At 46.4% G+C, this 14,518-nt stretch overlaps 1 protein-coding gene across 8 annotated transcripts in view; it reads left to right on the top strand.

Moving 5' to 3' along the window:
* Window positions 1–14,518, top strand: part of SLC25A40 (solute carrier family 25 member 40) — a 68,745-nt gene that overhangs the window by 10,895 nt on the left and 43,332 nt on the right. For all 8 annotated transcript variants that reach the window (XM_065586974.1, XM_065586969.1, XM_065586975.1 and 5 more), the window contains 3 exons: window positions 5,399–5,520; window positions 11,002–11,061; window positions 13,276–13,382. In XM_065586974.1, coding sequence (XP_065443046.1) covers window positions 5,424–5,520; window positions 11,002–11,061; window positions 13,276–13,382 — 264 coding nt within the window. In that variant the 5' untranslated portion in view covers window positions 5,399–5,423. The remainder of the gene's footprint in view (window positions 1–5,398; window positions 5,521–11,001; window positions 11,062–13,275; window positions 13,383–14,518) is intronic.

The following is a 14,518-nucleotide window of genomic DNA, read 5'->3' as shown; positions in this document are numbered from 1 at the left end:
TAATTCTGGTCGCTCCAGCGTGGCCGAGACAACATTGGTACACCACGCTGTTGGAACTCTCGGTTCAGACACCGATCCCGCTTCCGTTGTATCCGGATCTCATCACTCAGAACCACGGCCGGCTGCGTCACCCCGACCTGCAATCACTCCACCTCACGGCGTGGCTGCTCCATGGTTCACCCAGGCAGAGCAACAGTGTTCACACTCTGTCCAACAGATTCTGCTGAGCAGTAGGAAGCCCTCAACACGGACCACTTACTTGGCCAAGTGGAAGCGATTCTCCTGTTGGTGCGAACAGCGAGCCACGTCCCCGTTGCACGCACCTATTCCTCTCATTTTGGAATATCTCCTCTCCCTAAAACAGCAAGGGTTGGCGATATCTTCAATTAGAGTTCACCTGGCCGCTATATCGGCCTTTCATCCAGGGGAACTCGCGTCCTCGGTATTCTCTAACCCGATGGTCGTTAGATTCCTCAAGGGCTTAGACCGGATGTACCCACAACAACGTCAGCCCGTTCCGACGTGGGACCTCAACCTGGTTCTTTCCAAGCTCACAGGTCATCCATTCGAGCCACTGGCCACCTGTTCACTTTTGTACCTATCCTGGAAGACAGCCTTCCTCGTAGCCATCACCTCAGCAAGGCGCGTTTCTGAACTCAGGGCGCTTACATCCGAGCCCCCTTACACAGTTTTCCATAAGGATAAAGTGCAGCTCCGCCCACATCCTGCCTTTCTCCCTAAGGTGGTTTCTCCATTTCATATCAACCAGGATATATTTCTCCCGGTCTTTCACCCTAAACCACATGCTACTCGCCAGGATCAACGTTTGCATTCTCTGGACGTACGCAGGGCCCTGGCCTTCTATATTGACCGCACAAGGCACTTTAGAAAGACGATGCAACTCTTTGTTGCAGTGGCCGACCGAATGAAAGGCTCACCGGTCTCATCACAACGCCTATCCTCCTGGATTACGTCTTGCATCCGGACTTGCTACGACCTGGCAGGTGTCTCAGCACCACACCTCACCGCTCACTCCACGAGGGCCCAAGCTTCCTTGACGGCTTTCCTGGCGCAAGTTCCGATCCAGGACATTTGTAGAGCTGCGGTTTGGTCGTCAGTCCACACGTTTACAGAACACTATGCACTAGTGCAGCAGTCCAGGGACGATGCTGCCTTCGGATCAGCGGTTTTGCACACAGCAATGTCTCACTCCGACCCCACCACCTAAGTTGGGCTTGGGAGTCACCTAATGGAATGGATATGAGCAAGCACTCGAAGAAGAAAAGACGGTTACTCACCGTTGTAACTGTTGTTCTTCGAGATGTGTTGCTCATATCCATTCCAAACCCGCCCTCCGTCCCCACTGTCGGAGTAGCCGGCAAGAAGGAACTGAGGGGGCGCCGGGTCGGCTGGGGTATATATTCAGCGCCATGAAGGCGCCACTCTAGGGGGCTCCACAGCCGACCCGCCGGTGTTGCTAGGGTAAAAATCTTCCGACGATCGTGCACGCGGCGCGCACACACCTAATGGAATGGATATGAGCAACACATCTCGAAGAACAACAGTTACAACGGTGAGTAACCGTCTTTTCCCAAAATATTTTCACTTGTGGTCCTACATGACTTGTTTTGCTTCATAGAAGAGTGTGTGAGAGGAGATCTTCAAAGAAAGCAGCTAGGTTCCATCACTGGGAGTGTGGAATCCTTTTCTGAACCCAAGTTTGTAAATCACATTACAGATGTAGTATATCTTCCTACCATGACCAAGGTTTTGGGAACTTGTGAGTTTGCTATATGAAGGATTCTCCTTTTGAATAGGATTATTACCTATTGGAGAAATGTGTGTGGTTTATGTTTTGACAGTAGTTTTAATACAAAATAATATCTTTTTTAAATGCTAAAGAGACAATGTGGAGTGGTTGGCAAACCAGTTACTTATTTGTTTAATTAACAGTCAAATCGAAAGCATGCTCTAGAAGAGTGATTTTCAAACTTTTTTTTCTGGCGACCCATTTGTAGAAAATTGTTTATGCCCTCAACCCAACAGAGCTGGGGATAAGGGGTTTGAGGTGTAGGAGGGGCTCAGGGCTGGGGCAGAGGGTTGGAGTGCAGGGCTGAGGGCTGCGGAGTGGGGCCGGGAATGAGGAGTGTGGGAGTGAGCTCTGGGCTAGGGCAGGGGGTTGGTGTATGGGAGGGGGTTGGCTCTGGGCTGGGGGTGCAGGCTCTGAGGTGGGGCCAGGGATGAAGGGTTTGGGGTGAAGGAAGGGGCTCCAGGTTTGGGTGGGGTCAAGGCTGGGGCGCGGGGCTGGGGCGCGGGCTTACCTCAGGCAGCTCCCAGTCAGCGGTACAGCGGGGATGCTAAGGCAGGCTTCCTACCTGTTCTGGTACCACGGCCTGCGCTGTGCCCCAGAAGCAGCCAGCAGTAGGTTTGACTCCTAGGTGGAGGCACGCGGCTCTCGCCCGCAGGCACCACCCCTGCCAGCTCCCATTGGCCGGAACCCGGCCAATGGGAGTGTGGAGCCAATGCTTGGGGTGGGGGGTAGTGCGTGGAACCCCTTGTGCCCCCCACCCCCACCTAGGAGCTGGATCTGCTGCTGGCTGCTTCCGGGGTACAGCGCGGTGACAGAACAGGTAGGGGGACTTGCCTGCCTTAGTCGGGCAGAACCGCCGACAGGACTTTTAATGGCCCGGTTGGCGGTGCTGACCAGAGCTGCTGCGATCCAGTTCCTTACATTCCGTGACCCACGACTGGGTCATGACCCGTAGTTTGAAAACCACTGCTCTAGAAGAGTTTTAAAGAGATTTGTCTGCATCATGCAACAGAGGGTCCTGTGGCACCTTTGAGACTAACAGAAGTACTGGGAGCATAAGCTTTCGTGGGTAAGAACCTCACTTCTTCAGATGCAAGTCTTGCATCTGAAGAAGTGAGGTTCTTACCCACGAAAGCTTATGCTCCCAGAACTTCTGTTAGTCTCAAAGGTGCCACAGGACCCTCTGTTGCTTTTTACAGATTCAGACTAACACGGCTACCCCTCTGATACCTGTCTGCATCATGTAGCCAGTTAAGATTAGCCTTTATAATGGGGAGATTAAAGTCATTAGGTAGTAAAGACAAATAATAACACACAACATTTATATAGAACCCTTTAAAATTTACAAGAACTTTGCAACATCATTAAAATAACAGCTGCACTAATTATATGTACATTTAGTAAGACATGCCTTGACTTTTAGATAATACTTGTCCCACATACTATTCTTTGGACTTGTGGCTTTCCTGGCTCATGAGGACAGCCTTCTGGCTTCTCTTGGCCTTTGTTCAAGAAATGAAAACTTGATGTCAACAGTCTCATTAACTATTGGTCAATACTGCAATTTCTGGGTAAGATTATAGAGAAGTTTTTTATGAGATAAGCCTGAGTGCCCAGATGCTTCAGTTCTTCTTGAGTCTTTTCAGTCTGGGTACAGACCTGTATAAGGGGCAAAAACAGCCCTCATTGCATTGGTAGATGATCTCTTCCTGGTGATGGATAAAATGTCCATGCTGATATTGTTAGATCTGTTAGCCTTTGGTAGTGCTGACCATGAGGTATTATTGACTTACTCTTGGATTGCAGTAGGGATGGATGTGCTGCTCTTGAATGGTTCCACCCTTTCCTTACAGATCACACCGAGAGAATGGTATGGGACAAGTGCTCTTCCTCAAAGGCAATGTTGTAAAATTCTGCAGGGAAACAGTACTCCTGGGGGAATTCTGTGCCACTGTGCATGCGCAGAATTCATGTCCCCTGTAGATTTCTTTGCTTCCCTACAGAAAAATTATTTTCTGACAGGGAAGCAACGGGGAGATGCAAGAGCAGTCACGCACCCCTCCCTAGCTGCGCAGGTACATCGTTTCAGGCACTCGGAGCAGCCAGTGGAGCGGTAAATCACCACAGGGCTGAGCACACCCCAGCCAGTGGCTCCTACCTTGAGCCAGGATCAGCTGCTAATCCCAGCTGGGCTGGAGGAAGGAGAGGATAGGACTTCCTCTTCCCCTGCAAGGAGTGGCTGGGGCTGTGTCAGACCCACCCCCAGAAACCACCCCACAGTTGTAGGAAGCTCAGCATCCTCCACGCTTCCTGCCCCCATCGCTCCTCAGCTCCCCCATCCGCCCAACCCTCGTGCATCTGGGCTTTCCATACCCAGATACCCCCCACACTCAGAACCCCCCTAGCCCTCCATACCCTAAACCCACCCCATTGAACCTCAACCCCTGCATCTGGAGCCCTCTGCACCCAGATTGCCTGCCTCCAGACCCCCACCCCTGCACCCAGACCACCCCTCACTGAGCTCCTTGCACTCAACCCCCCACTCTGATGAGCACCACACCCCTGCACCACCCTGAGTCCCCACACCACTGACCCCCAATTAGCTGCATCCAGTCCCCCACCAAACCCCACTCCCCCAGCACTCAGACCGCTTCACTGAGCCCCAACCACGCTCACCTGGAAGCCCCTGCAGAGTCCCATTGCACCTGGAAACCCCGCCCCCCAATGGGCCTTTGTGCATCCAGATCACCCCAGACCTAGACCCCCTACTGAGCTGCCTGCACCCAGATTGTCCCACACAGAATCCTCTGACCCCACACCTGGATCCCCCCCACACTGAGCCCCTCCACACTTGGAGCCTGCCTGCTCCACACCTGGTGCACCTAGCACAGAAGGGCAGGGCCCCAGGATGTTTCTGGGGCAGGCCCAGGGCTTATGCTGTGTCAGGGTCGGGTGCCACCTCACCTCTGAGTTCGTGTACCCGGGATGGGCGGTGGGGAGGTTGCAGGGTGATCTCACACCTTTGTGCACTGCCATGCTGGAGCCTCTGCATTTATTTATTGACAAGTAAAACTTGAAGAATTTTAAATATTGTGCGCAGCATTTTTAATTTTTTGGCACAGAATTTGTAATTTTTTTGCCGCAGAATGCCTTCAGGAGTAGAATATATATTTTCTCGTGTTCAGCATGAATGTGGTGTTGCTAGGATGGTTAGCGAAGAGATATGGCCTGCAGTGCTTTCAGAGTGCTGACAACATCCAGCCATTTCACTTGGACTAGCAAATGCTGTTGAGCACCTAGCTGGGGAAGATGTGGACATGGATTAGAGCCTCTTTATTTGTAATGTTCAAAAGGTATTAAAAATCTACAGTTAACTATGCATCAGAGTTTTTTGTTTTAATTTTTATTTAAGTAAACTTAGATCTAATATATTTTCAGAACAAGCTGTAGAACAAATACATTTTCTAACTCTTACAATAGATAATGACTTGACAATATTGGTATGCAAACAGAATACTAATATTTACACTTTTTTCTAATGATTTTTCCATAAGTTTTGAAAACAATCTAATTTCTGTTTCTTAATAGGTTGCTTTTCTGTGAGAGCAAAATTATGGGTTCTGAAGAGAATAACAACGAATTGTATAAAATAACCACTACTCAGCAAGCAATTGCCTCTTGTTGTGGAGCTATTGTTACATCACTGTTGGGTAAGATAAAATATTGATCAAACTTAGCATAAAGTAAATCATAACTCTCTTTTGTTTAGACAATTTAAAAAGATCTTTAAACATTTATTTTACATACGTTTATTCTGCTATACTATAGCACAATAAAGCCTTTGATGAGTTCTCTATCAGCATTACTATTTAAGTATTTTGAACCCACAAATACTTTAGTCAGTTGGAGTCTTTCCAGTCTCTTAACAAAATGTAGTCACTTCCAAAAATGGGAACAATTTTTATTAACTTTTATCATTGTTTCCTCGCCCTTACCCTGTAATGTCACAGAATAATTTACTTTTCTATCTATAATCAAAATGAGGCTAAACAAGTTTTGATTCAGTTATTCCTACTTCTGAAACATGGATGACAGATAAAGGTCTCTGTTGTAAGTTGTCTGTTTACTATACCAGTCTTCAATCCCGAAAGCACTATGCATGTGAGTAATTTTACACACAAGTCATCCCACTCAAGTTCAGTGGGGCTATTCACCTGCATAAGTGTTTGCAGGATTGGGAATTCAGCTATAATGAACCTGAAAAGTAAATGTATTGAAGAATTTCTTCTTTGAGGAAAAAAAATAATTAGATTTTTAGAGGCACCGTGATATAGTGAACTGACCACAAGGCTGGAAAAAGAAGACAGGAAGCCAACAACTTTTAAACTGCTATCCCAATTCTGACTTGCTGCATGGACTTGAGTATGTTCCAGCTGCATAATTAATATAACACCTGTCTTGTAGAAGAATTGAGGGGGGAGGGATAGCTCAGTGGTTTGAGCATTGGCCTGCTAAACCCAGGGTTGTGAGTTCAATCCTTGAGGGGGCCACTTGGGGATCTGGGGCAAAATCAGTACTTGGTCCTGCTAGTGAAGGCAGGGGGCTGGACTCGATGACCTTTCAAGGTCCCTTCCAGTTCTAGGAGATGGGATATCTTCATTATTTATTTATTTATTTATTTATTATTGATTAATTACTATAAAGTGCTTCAAAGCTGAAAAATATTATAAAAGATAAAAGTGGTTTTGTTGGCAATAGTTTTGTGTTTTGTTAGAGGAATTCTCATTTGAGTTGGCTGGAGGGAGAATAATAGGTTGAAAGTTTCCTTTGTTTCCCCCTCTGATGTGGTTTGTTTGCAATTTTGTGTGGGTATGTCTTCACTAGCCCTTGATTGACAGTGTTGCTCTAAAACGGGATTTGCCATCAGGAGTTGGCTTCTTTCATTTTGCAGCACAGATGGAATGCTGACCTCAGCTATAACTAAGGCTCCCTGTATTCAGTGGGACCTGATTCTGCTGCAGCAATGCCTAAAGTTCCTCAGTAACCACTGCTGAATTACATGGCAAAATCAATTTATTCTGTTCCCTCTCCTCCACAGCAATACATGCAGCTGCATCTGATAATTTAAAATACTAATTGGTGTATAATATGTTGATTATTTTAAAGGATGAGTTTTTCACTATGTTTTTCACCTGCATCCCTGCACTCTGCACAGTCCTTGGCTCCTACAGTCTTCTGCAAGCAACCCAGATCGGAACCTCCTTCCATGTTTGTGCAAGGGAAGGGACCAGCTTATAGCCTCCTTTAGCAGCTCATTTCCCTGGACCTTACTAGCTGCACTATTCTCCACACTGCCCAGCTCATTAGTTTATGCTTCTGGTTCCCCCTGCTGCCTGGCTGTAAACTAGATTCCAACTCTGTGTGATTACTTGGAGCAGTGCTGATCACATTCACTGTAATCCAACTACCACTGCATAGTGGAGAAATCTGGAAAGCAAGAGGCAGCTGCTGGCAGGTCCCAACCAGGAGGGAAGATGGAAAACAAAATGTTGGGTGTCTGCAGAAAAAAAGACAAACTTGAAGCAAAAGTGCTTAATTCCATAGCATATTTGGGCTTGTCTATACAGAAACTGTACCAGTATAACTAAATCTCTTTCTAGTTTGTTTTAATTGAACTGGTGCAGCCCCCTTTTGTGGACACTCTTTAATCTATTTAAAAGTGCCTAGTATTGATTTATCTTAATTTTGTTGGCTAGTTGAAAATAGCTAAGGAAAACATATGAGCATCCATCACTTTGTTTTTGTGCAGAGATCACATGTGACTTGCTATAGTTTTTTTCCGAATAGAGCCTGAAGTAATTAGCAGATGTTGTAGTTTGCAGGTGTACACTTTCATGCTATATGGTTGCTAAATGAATTGCTTCAACTTTAGTATTGTTTTTTACTCACTGACATGCTGTGGAAAATATTTTAGTTGAGCTGCTGAGGATTTTTTTATTAATTGGGTTTGTGCCCTTTTTCTGCTATATTATGATGTATGAAGAAGACCAAAACAAGATAATGTATGAGCTTCCTTGGATTTGCCAGAGGACCTTTTAGGAGTCTCCAGCCATGTGTATTATGAACTCTCACTCCTTAGTTGAAAAGGGTTACCATATTTCAACACTGAAAAAAGAGGACACTCCACAGGGGTCCTGGCCCTGCCCCAACTCCGCCCCTTCCCCACCCCCGGCCCTGCCCCACCCCCACCCCCATTCCAACTCCTTCCCCAAAGTCCCTGCCCCAACTCTGCCCCCTCCTCTGAGCACCCCTCATTCCCCCTCCTCCCTCCTGCTCTGATCTTGGTTGGGGGTTGCTAAGTGTTTCCCTGCTCCCCACTCGCCCTGCAGCCCCTGCACCTCTCCGCCCCTGCAGCCTCTGTGACCCCCGCTCCCCACTCGCCCTGCAGCCCCTGCACCCCCCCGCCCAGGCAGCCTCTGCACCCCCCGCCTGCCCTGCCCCTGCGCCCCCCTGCCGCCTCTATGCCCCTGCCTGCCCTGCTCCTCCTCGCCCTGCAGCCTCTGCGCCCCCCCGCATGCCCTGCTCCCCCACTCACCCGGCAGCCTCTGCCTGGCGGGGGATTCGGATGCTCAGCAGCGACCGGGGCGGCATGGGTCCCTGCAGCTCCGGCACACACTGCACTCCCCACCCCGCGCCGCAGCCTCCTTCCTGCCGCCGCCAAGCACGTTCCCCGGCCTGTCTGTCCCCGCTGGAAACAGCTCCTGCAGCGCCGGGGCCGCAGGAAGGGTCCCCTAGTGGCCGGGGGGTCCCCGCCCGCGAGGGAAGCCTGAGCCACTGGCTGGGTCCGGCCTCCCCGTGGTCCTGCAGGCTCGGCTGGGGCGCGCGGTCCGCCCGGCCTGCGGGGGCAGCAGCGGCCCCTCCACCGCCTTCTGCGGCTGCGCCGCCCTCCGCCCACCCGAGCTCGCTACAATGTAGCCGGGGCGGCTGGGCTGCGCTGCAGGTCCGGCGGGTCGTCTGGGGCCGGGCGGACCCTGGCTTATGCCTCCCTATTTTCCCGGACATGTTCAACTTTTTGAAAATTCCCCCTGGACGGGGATTTGAGGACCAAAAAGCCAGACATGTCCAGGGAAATCCGGACGTATGGTAAGCCGATAGTTGAAGGGAGGGATGTGTCTGGATCTTTAATAAAACCATTCTCCTCTTCCATGTACATTAGGAATTGTAATTATATTAGGTGTTACACTTCTTGTTTAGCAAATAGTCTCACTAAAGATCCCTTACCTCTTAGTTGTTCTGATTTTTGTGTGTGTGTGTAAATTTCTCAACATAGATATGACTTCCTCCGATGTCATATTTCACTACTCCTCCAGTCACTGTAGCTTTCAGCATAGACAAACTTTAATTTCTAAAGTGAAAAGAAAGTTGATTTTTTTTTAAAAAAGGCCAGTCCTCCACATACCTGCATCTAAATGCATTGTAAAGAAGCAAAGGAGAGCATAAGTCAACTTTTTTTACTTTGCAGATTGCCATTAAAATCAATTAATGAAATAGACAAGTATACACTAGCACACTATGGGTACTATGTTACTCTGATAATATGGACAATTGCTTAATTAGCACGCACTGTTTCCACTGCGGTATGCCATTTAAATGATTTTGCTGTGCTGTTTTATACAAGTTCAGCAGTACAGCTTAATAGCACATGCCACTTTGATTGGGGTTTGAATAATCCCCATGCTCTTCTAAACATTTTATATCAGTCTGTCTGATGGGAAATTAGAAGGCAAAGGGATAGCTGGTCACCTACAAGGCACATAGGATATTAGCTATTCTTAGTCCAGCAAAACATCTGTTAAACAGGTTCTCTGTTTTCTCTAGCTGATACCTTGTGTGACATTCTATACCTTGGGGAAGCGCCCTGTAAACCCCATGTTCCTCATTTATATATATTTGTGATCCTGCACATAAAGCATGCCGTGTAAGATATCAGGGGAAAGGTTATGATCTGCTGAAACCCACTGTTCCATCTAAATATGTATATTATTAATGCATATGAAGTTATGAGAATGTGCTGTATGGTTGTCACTAAAATATTCTGTGGGTTTGGGAAGTGCCCAGATACTAACTCTCCAGAGATAATGACAAGGGCACAGGTAACCAACTCTGGGTGGGTGCTGAACAGACATTATCACCCATTGTCCAGCAGAGGAGTTACAATTCAATGACTCACTCACGGGAGACACACCAGGGTATTGCTTCACCTTGGGACTCAGCAATGCCCACCAGACATGCCTGGACTTGTGTTCTCCAAGCACATGGACTAAGGGTATAAAACAGAACATGGGGGCCAAGTGCTTGGCCTTTCTCCTTCCCCCACCTACGCTGCAAGCAACTAGGACACTCAGAAGACTGAAGACTCCAACAGGAGACTGACCAAGGTTTCAAGGGTGTACTATGTACTGCAATATTCAGTGGGGTGAGAAAAACTGCTTCATCTAAATGTTGCCCAGTCTAATAGGGTTGAGAGTTTAGATTGCGTGCTTATATTTTATTTTGGTAACTAACTCTTAACTTTTCATTTATAATCACTTAAAATCTATTGTTTGTAGTCAAGAAATTTGTTTAACTATTTATTTTTACCAATGAGTTTGCCTGAAGTGTTTGGTGAGGGTGTTTGCTCAGGTTTACAAACGCTAGTGTATATCCACTTTCCATCAATGAAGTGGTGAACCAATTAATAAGACGAGCAGTGCAAGATGGTATATTCCTGAGGTACGAGGCTCGGAGCCTGGGGGGATTTGGCTGGTGCCTTTCTCTGTGTGATTCATAAGTGGCTCTGGGAGCATTCATGCAATCTAGTTGGGTGTGGAGCTCCACATGCAGTTGTGCTGAGTGATAACAACACCTGGAGGGGCTTGCTGCTTGTCACTGTCAAAGCATTGTGAGAGACAGCCTAGGCGGTCCCACAGTCCCAGGCTGCACCCTGGGGATCCCGTCACACTTTGCAAAATGATTATTTTCTTTTTCTGAGAAATAATTAGTGTAGTAGTTGTGGAACTGTCTCATGACAGGTCATCAGAATCGATGTGCTGCTACTCTTCCAGGGCTTGCAATGCGGTCCTAAGGAGGAAATAATACATCTAAAATGTATTCATCAAAAAGTCATGTGATTCTTTTTTGGTTTGTTTTAGTGACACCTCTTGATGTTGTCAAAATTCGACTGCAAGCCCAAAGCAATTCATTCGCTAATGGTAAATATACAGGTTTTTAAATAATTAAGTTAATCTGATATCTTTATAAACACTTTCAATCTTAATAATTTCCCCCAAATCTATTTTAAGTGTACTTCTACTCCGAAAAATGATGATGTAAGGTTCTGTGTTTGTCTTAATGCCTTTAGTTCGAATTTGCTTATTTTTTTAAGAAAAAGATTCCCCCTCACCTCCAACTTTCAGCCCTGCAGACTCAACTAGGACCAGAAAGTCCAACTGTGTGTTCTTTCTGACTTGCACCTCATCTCTAGTAGTAATGTTTTTGAGGTCCAAATTCTGCCCTCTGGTACAACTCTGCAACTCCAGTATTGTTATTTGAGTTGTACAGATGTAACTGAAAGCAAAACTTGATCTTGCAGTTTGAACTAGGGTTAACAACCCTCCCGGTTTCGCCAGGAGTCTCCCAGAGTCGGGCTCTATCTCCCGGAGGTTACTGAAGCCAAACCGTTAGATTTTAGGCTGCTAAAAGTCCAGCGGCGCAGCAGGGCTAAGGCAGGCTCCTTGCCTGCCCTGGCCCCACACCACTCCCAGAAGCGGCTGGCACGTCACTGCGGGCCCTGGGGCAGCAGGGGGGTCTCTGCGCACTGCCCCCTCACTGAGCGCCGACTCCGCAGCTCCCATTGGCTGGGAACAGTGGTTAATGGGCGCTGCAGGGCAGTGCCTGGAGGCAGGGGCAGCACGCGGAGCCTCCTGCCCCCATCTCCAGGCGCCGCAGTGATGTGCTGGCTGCTTCCAGGAGCGGCGCCGGGGCAGGGCAGCAGGAAGCCTGCCTTAGCCCTGCTGCACCACTGACCAGGAGCCACCCGAGTCTGCACCACTCACTCACTCCCGCACCCCAACCCCCAGCCCTGATCCCCGTCCTGCACCCAAACTTCCTCCCAGAGCCAGCAGCCCTCACCCCTCCTGCACTCCAATCCCCTGCCCAGCCCTGAGCCCCCTCCCGGAGCCTGCCCCCTCCAGCGCCCAAACCCCCTGCCAGAGCTTGCACCCCCTCCTGACCCCAACCCCCTGCCCCAGCCTGGTGAAAGTGAGTGAGGGTGAGGGAGAGTAAGCGACGGAGGGAGGACGGATGGAGTGAGTGAGGTGGGGCCTCGGGTTAGGGGTGGGGCAAGGGTGTTTGGGTTTGTGTGATTAGACAGTTGGCAACCCTAGTTTGAATTTACTTGACAATTATGTTGATGCTGAGCCAGAGAAGATTCTAGTTCGCTCTTCTATAGCTGGGTTGACTCTATGATGACAATAAGAGTAAAAAAAGTAGCAAAAACTTATTTTAGTCAATTAAGTAAGTGGGTATAACTCAGTACGCCCAGGAAGATTTCTTAAGTAAGAAGGTGCCATTTTTACATAGCCACTCTTCTGATCGCATCAGTATTTTAACTATGAAGAGCACAAGAACATTGCAAAACTATATACAGTTGATTAAGGAGAAATAGACATCAATATAATTATGTTGAATATTCCTACAAGAGATTTATTATAAATTATAGAGATTATAAAACCATGATTACTGGAATCCTAATTCAACAGTAAAGCCCATCTTCAGAGCTTGAGGAGAATTTTGAAAAGGAGCAATAATTCTTATTTGATCACTTGTGTAAACAGAAAGCTAAAATGATATATTGTCATCTTACACTTCTGTCAAAGATATGCCAATTTATTCTTGCTATTTATTTATATATAATTAACAAAGGAGAGAGAGAGAGAAAAGAAATAAGAAGGTGATCAAGATACCTAAGTCCCTGCTCTGCCACAGACTTCCTGTGTCACCTTGGGCAAAGTCATTTAACCTCTCTGTGCCTCAGTTTGCCCATTGGTAAAATGGGGATAATAGTACCTACTCACAGGGTAGATGGTATAAATGAAATCTGATTTAATTATATCCAAATCCTTTCCTGTTTTCTTGCTCCTTCAACAGCCACTAATGTAGCGCCAGCTCCATTAATGCTTAACTCCAGCTTTTGAAGTCTGGGTAAGCAATTTCATTTAATCTGGCAGGGATGTTTTTGGTAGGTGTGTTTGCTGCTCACCTCCCTTTCCCTTTTTAATGCCAGCCTTTATTGGCTTTCCAAGTTTATTCTGCCCCAGTTTGTCAGACCAGCATATTTGTTACCCATATGATTGATTTAGAAATGCTATTGAATGGTAAAGATATTGCAGGAGTTAACTGTTTCCTTATATGTAACATTTAATTAGGAAAATGTTTTGTATACTCCAATGGCCTTATGGATCATGTATATGTCTGTGAGGATGGGAACAGCAAAGCCTGGTATAAGAAACCTGGCCATTTCAGAGGGATGTTGGTAAGGAAGTTATATTTATAATACTAAGTATACTGGGAATGTGTTAAAAATAAACATTGATATACTACCAATTAAACCTCTTAAGGAGTTCATGTGCTATCCAATGTTGTTTGAGAGGCATTTCATATTGCAAGACAATATCACTAGGAGTGTACATACTTTGACAGTGCAGATTTTATAGAAGATTTATCAACATGTTTAAATATAGCAAGTATCTCATAAGATTTTGCTTTTCTTTCTGACACACTACCTACTGTAAAACAGTAAGGTTCAGATCCATGCAGATCAGATTGCAGGGTTGGTTTTTGCAGCTTTGTTAATCAGCCTGCAGGACCCAAGCTAAAACCTTAAATGTAGACACAAAACATTACTTGGTAGTTCCCATATTTTTCCTTTTTTTTTAAATTGGAACTTCAACTCTAGGAAGAATGAATGAATGCTGAGCTTATTATTTTTGTGTGTCCAGTTTTGTGCTGATTGCCAAGCATAATGGCTCCTGCAGGGCCTCGCCTTATCCAGTCAATGCACATCTGAACAAAATCTGCTGTGTAGCTAATGGTATTCTGCGCATATATGCATATGCAGAATAACATTTCTTCACTTTAAATTATGGTAAAAAGTGCTAAAAATCATAGCAAATTAAGTGTCTGAACAAAAACTAGAACCAGGTCATTTGGTTCCACCCACAATTCCTAAGCCACTATTCTGAGTTCCATTTTATTTTACTTACTTTTATCTGTTATAACTATAGAATTATTAATAGTTATCCAAAGTGTTTGAGAAAGGATCTGTCTTTTTATGTCTCACACATGTTCACCTAGAACAATCATAGATTAATTAAAACAAAGGAGAGGTGGAAAGGGAAGCCACAATTCCTTCCTGCCAAGATACTGACCCACTGATCCTACCTCCCCAGTCTGAAACACATGCATAATAATAATTATCTGTACTTACTGTACTTTTCTATCTGCAGATCTTTCAGCATTTACTGAATTGAATATGCATTATTAGCCCAATCTTAAGGTTGTCCTAGTTAAGTACAGGGGTGAAATTGTGGCTCGATTGAAGTCAATGGGACCAGGATTTCACTAGGTGATTTGAAGCAATTTTGTAGAAGAGACACTGGAATCTAGAAA

Source organism: Chrysemys picta, chromosome 2 (assembly GCF_011386835.1).
Source record: "Chrysemys picta bellii isolate R12L10 chromosome 2, ASM1138683v2, whole genome shotgun sequence".
In the NCBI taxonomy this organism is placed as follows: Eukaryota; Metazoa; Chordata; order Testudines; family Emydidae; genus Chrysemys; species Chrysemys picta.
Note: the sequence above shows the minus strand (reverse complement) of the source record. Positions and strands in the feature narration are given on the sequence as shown.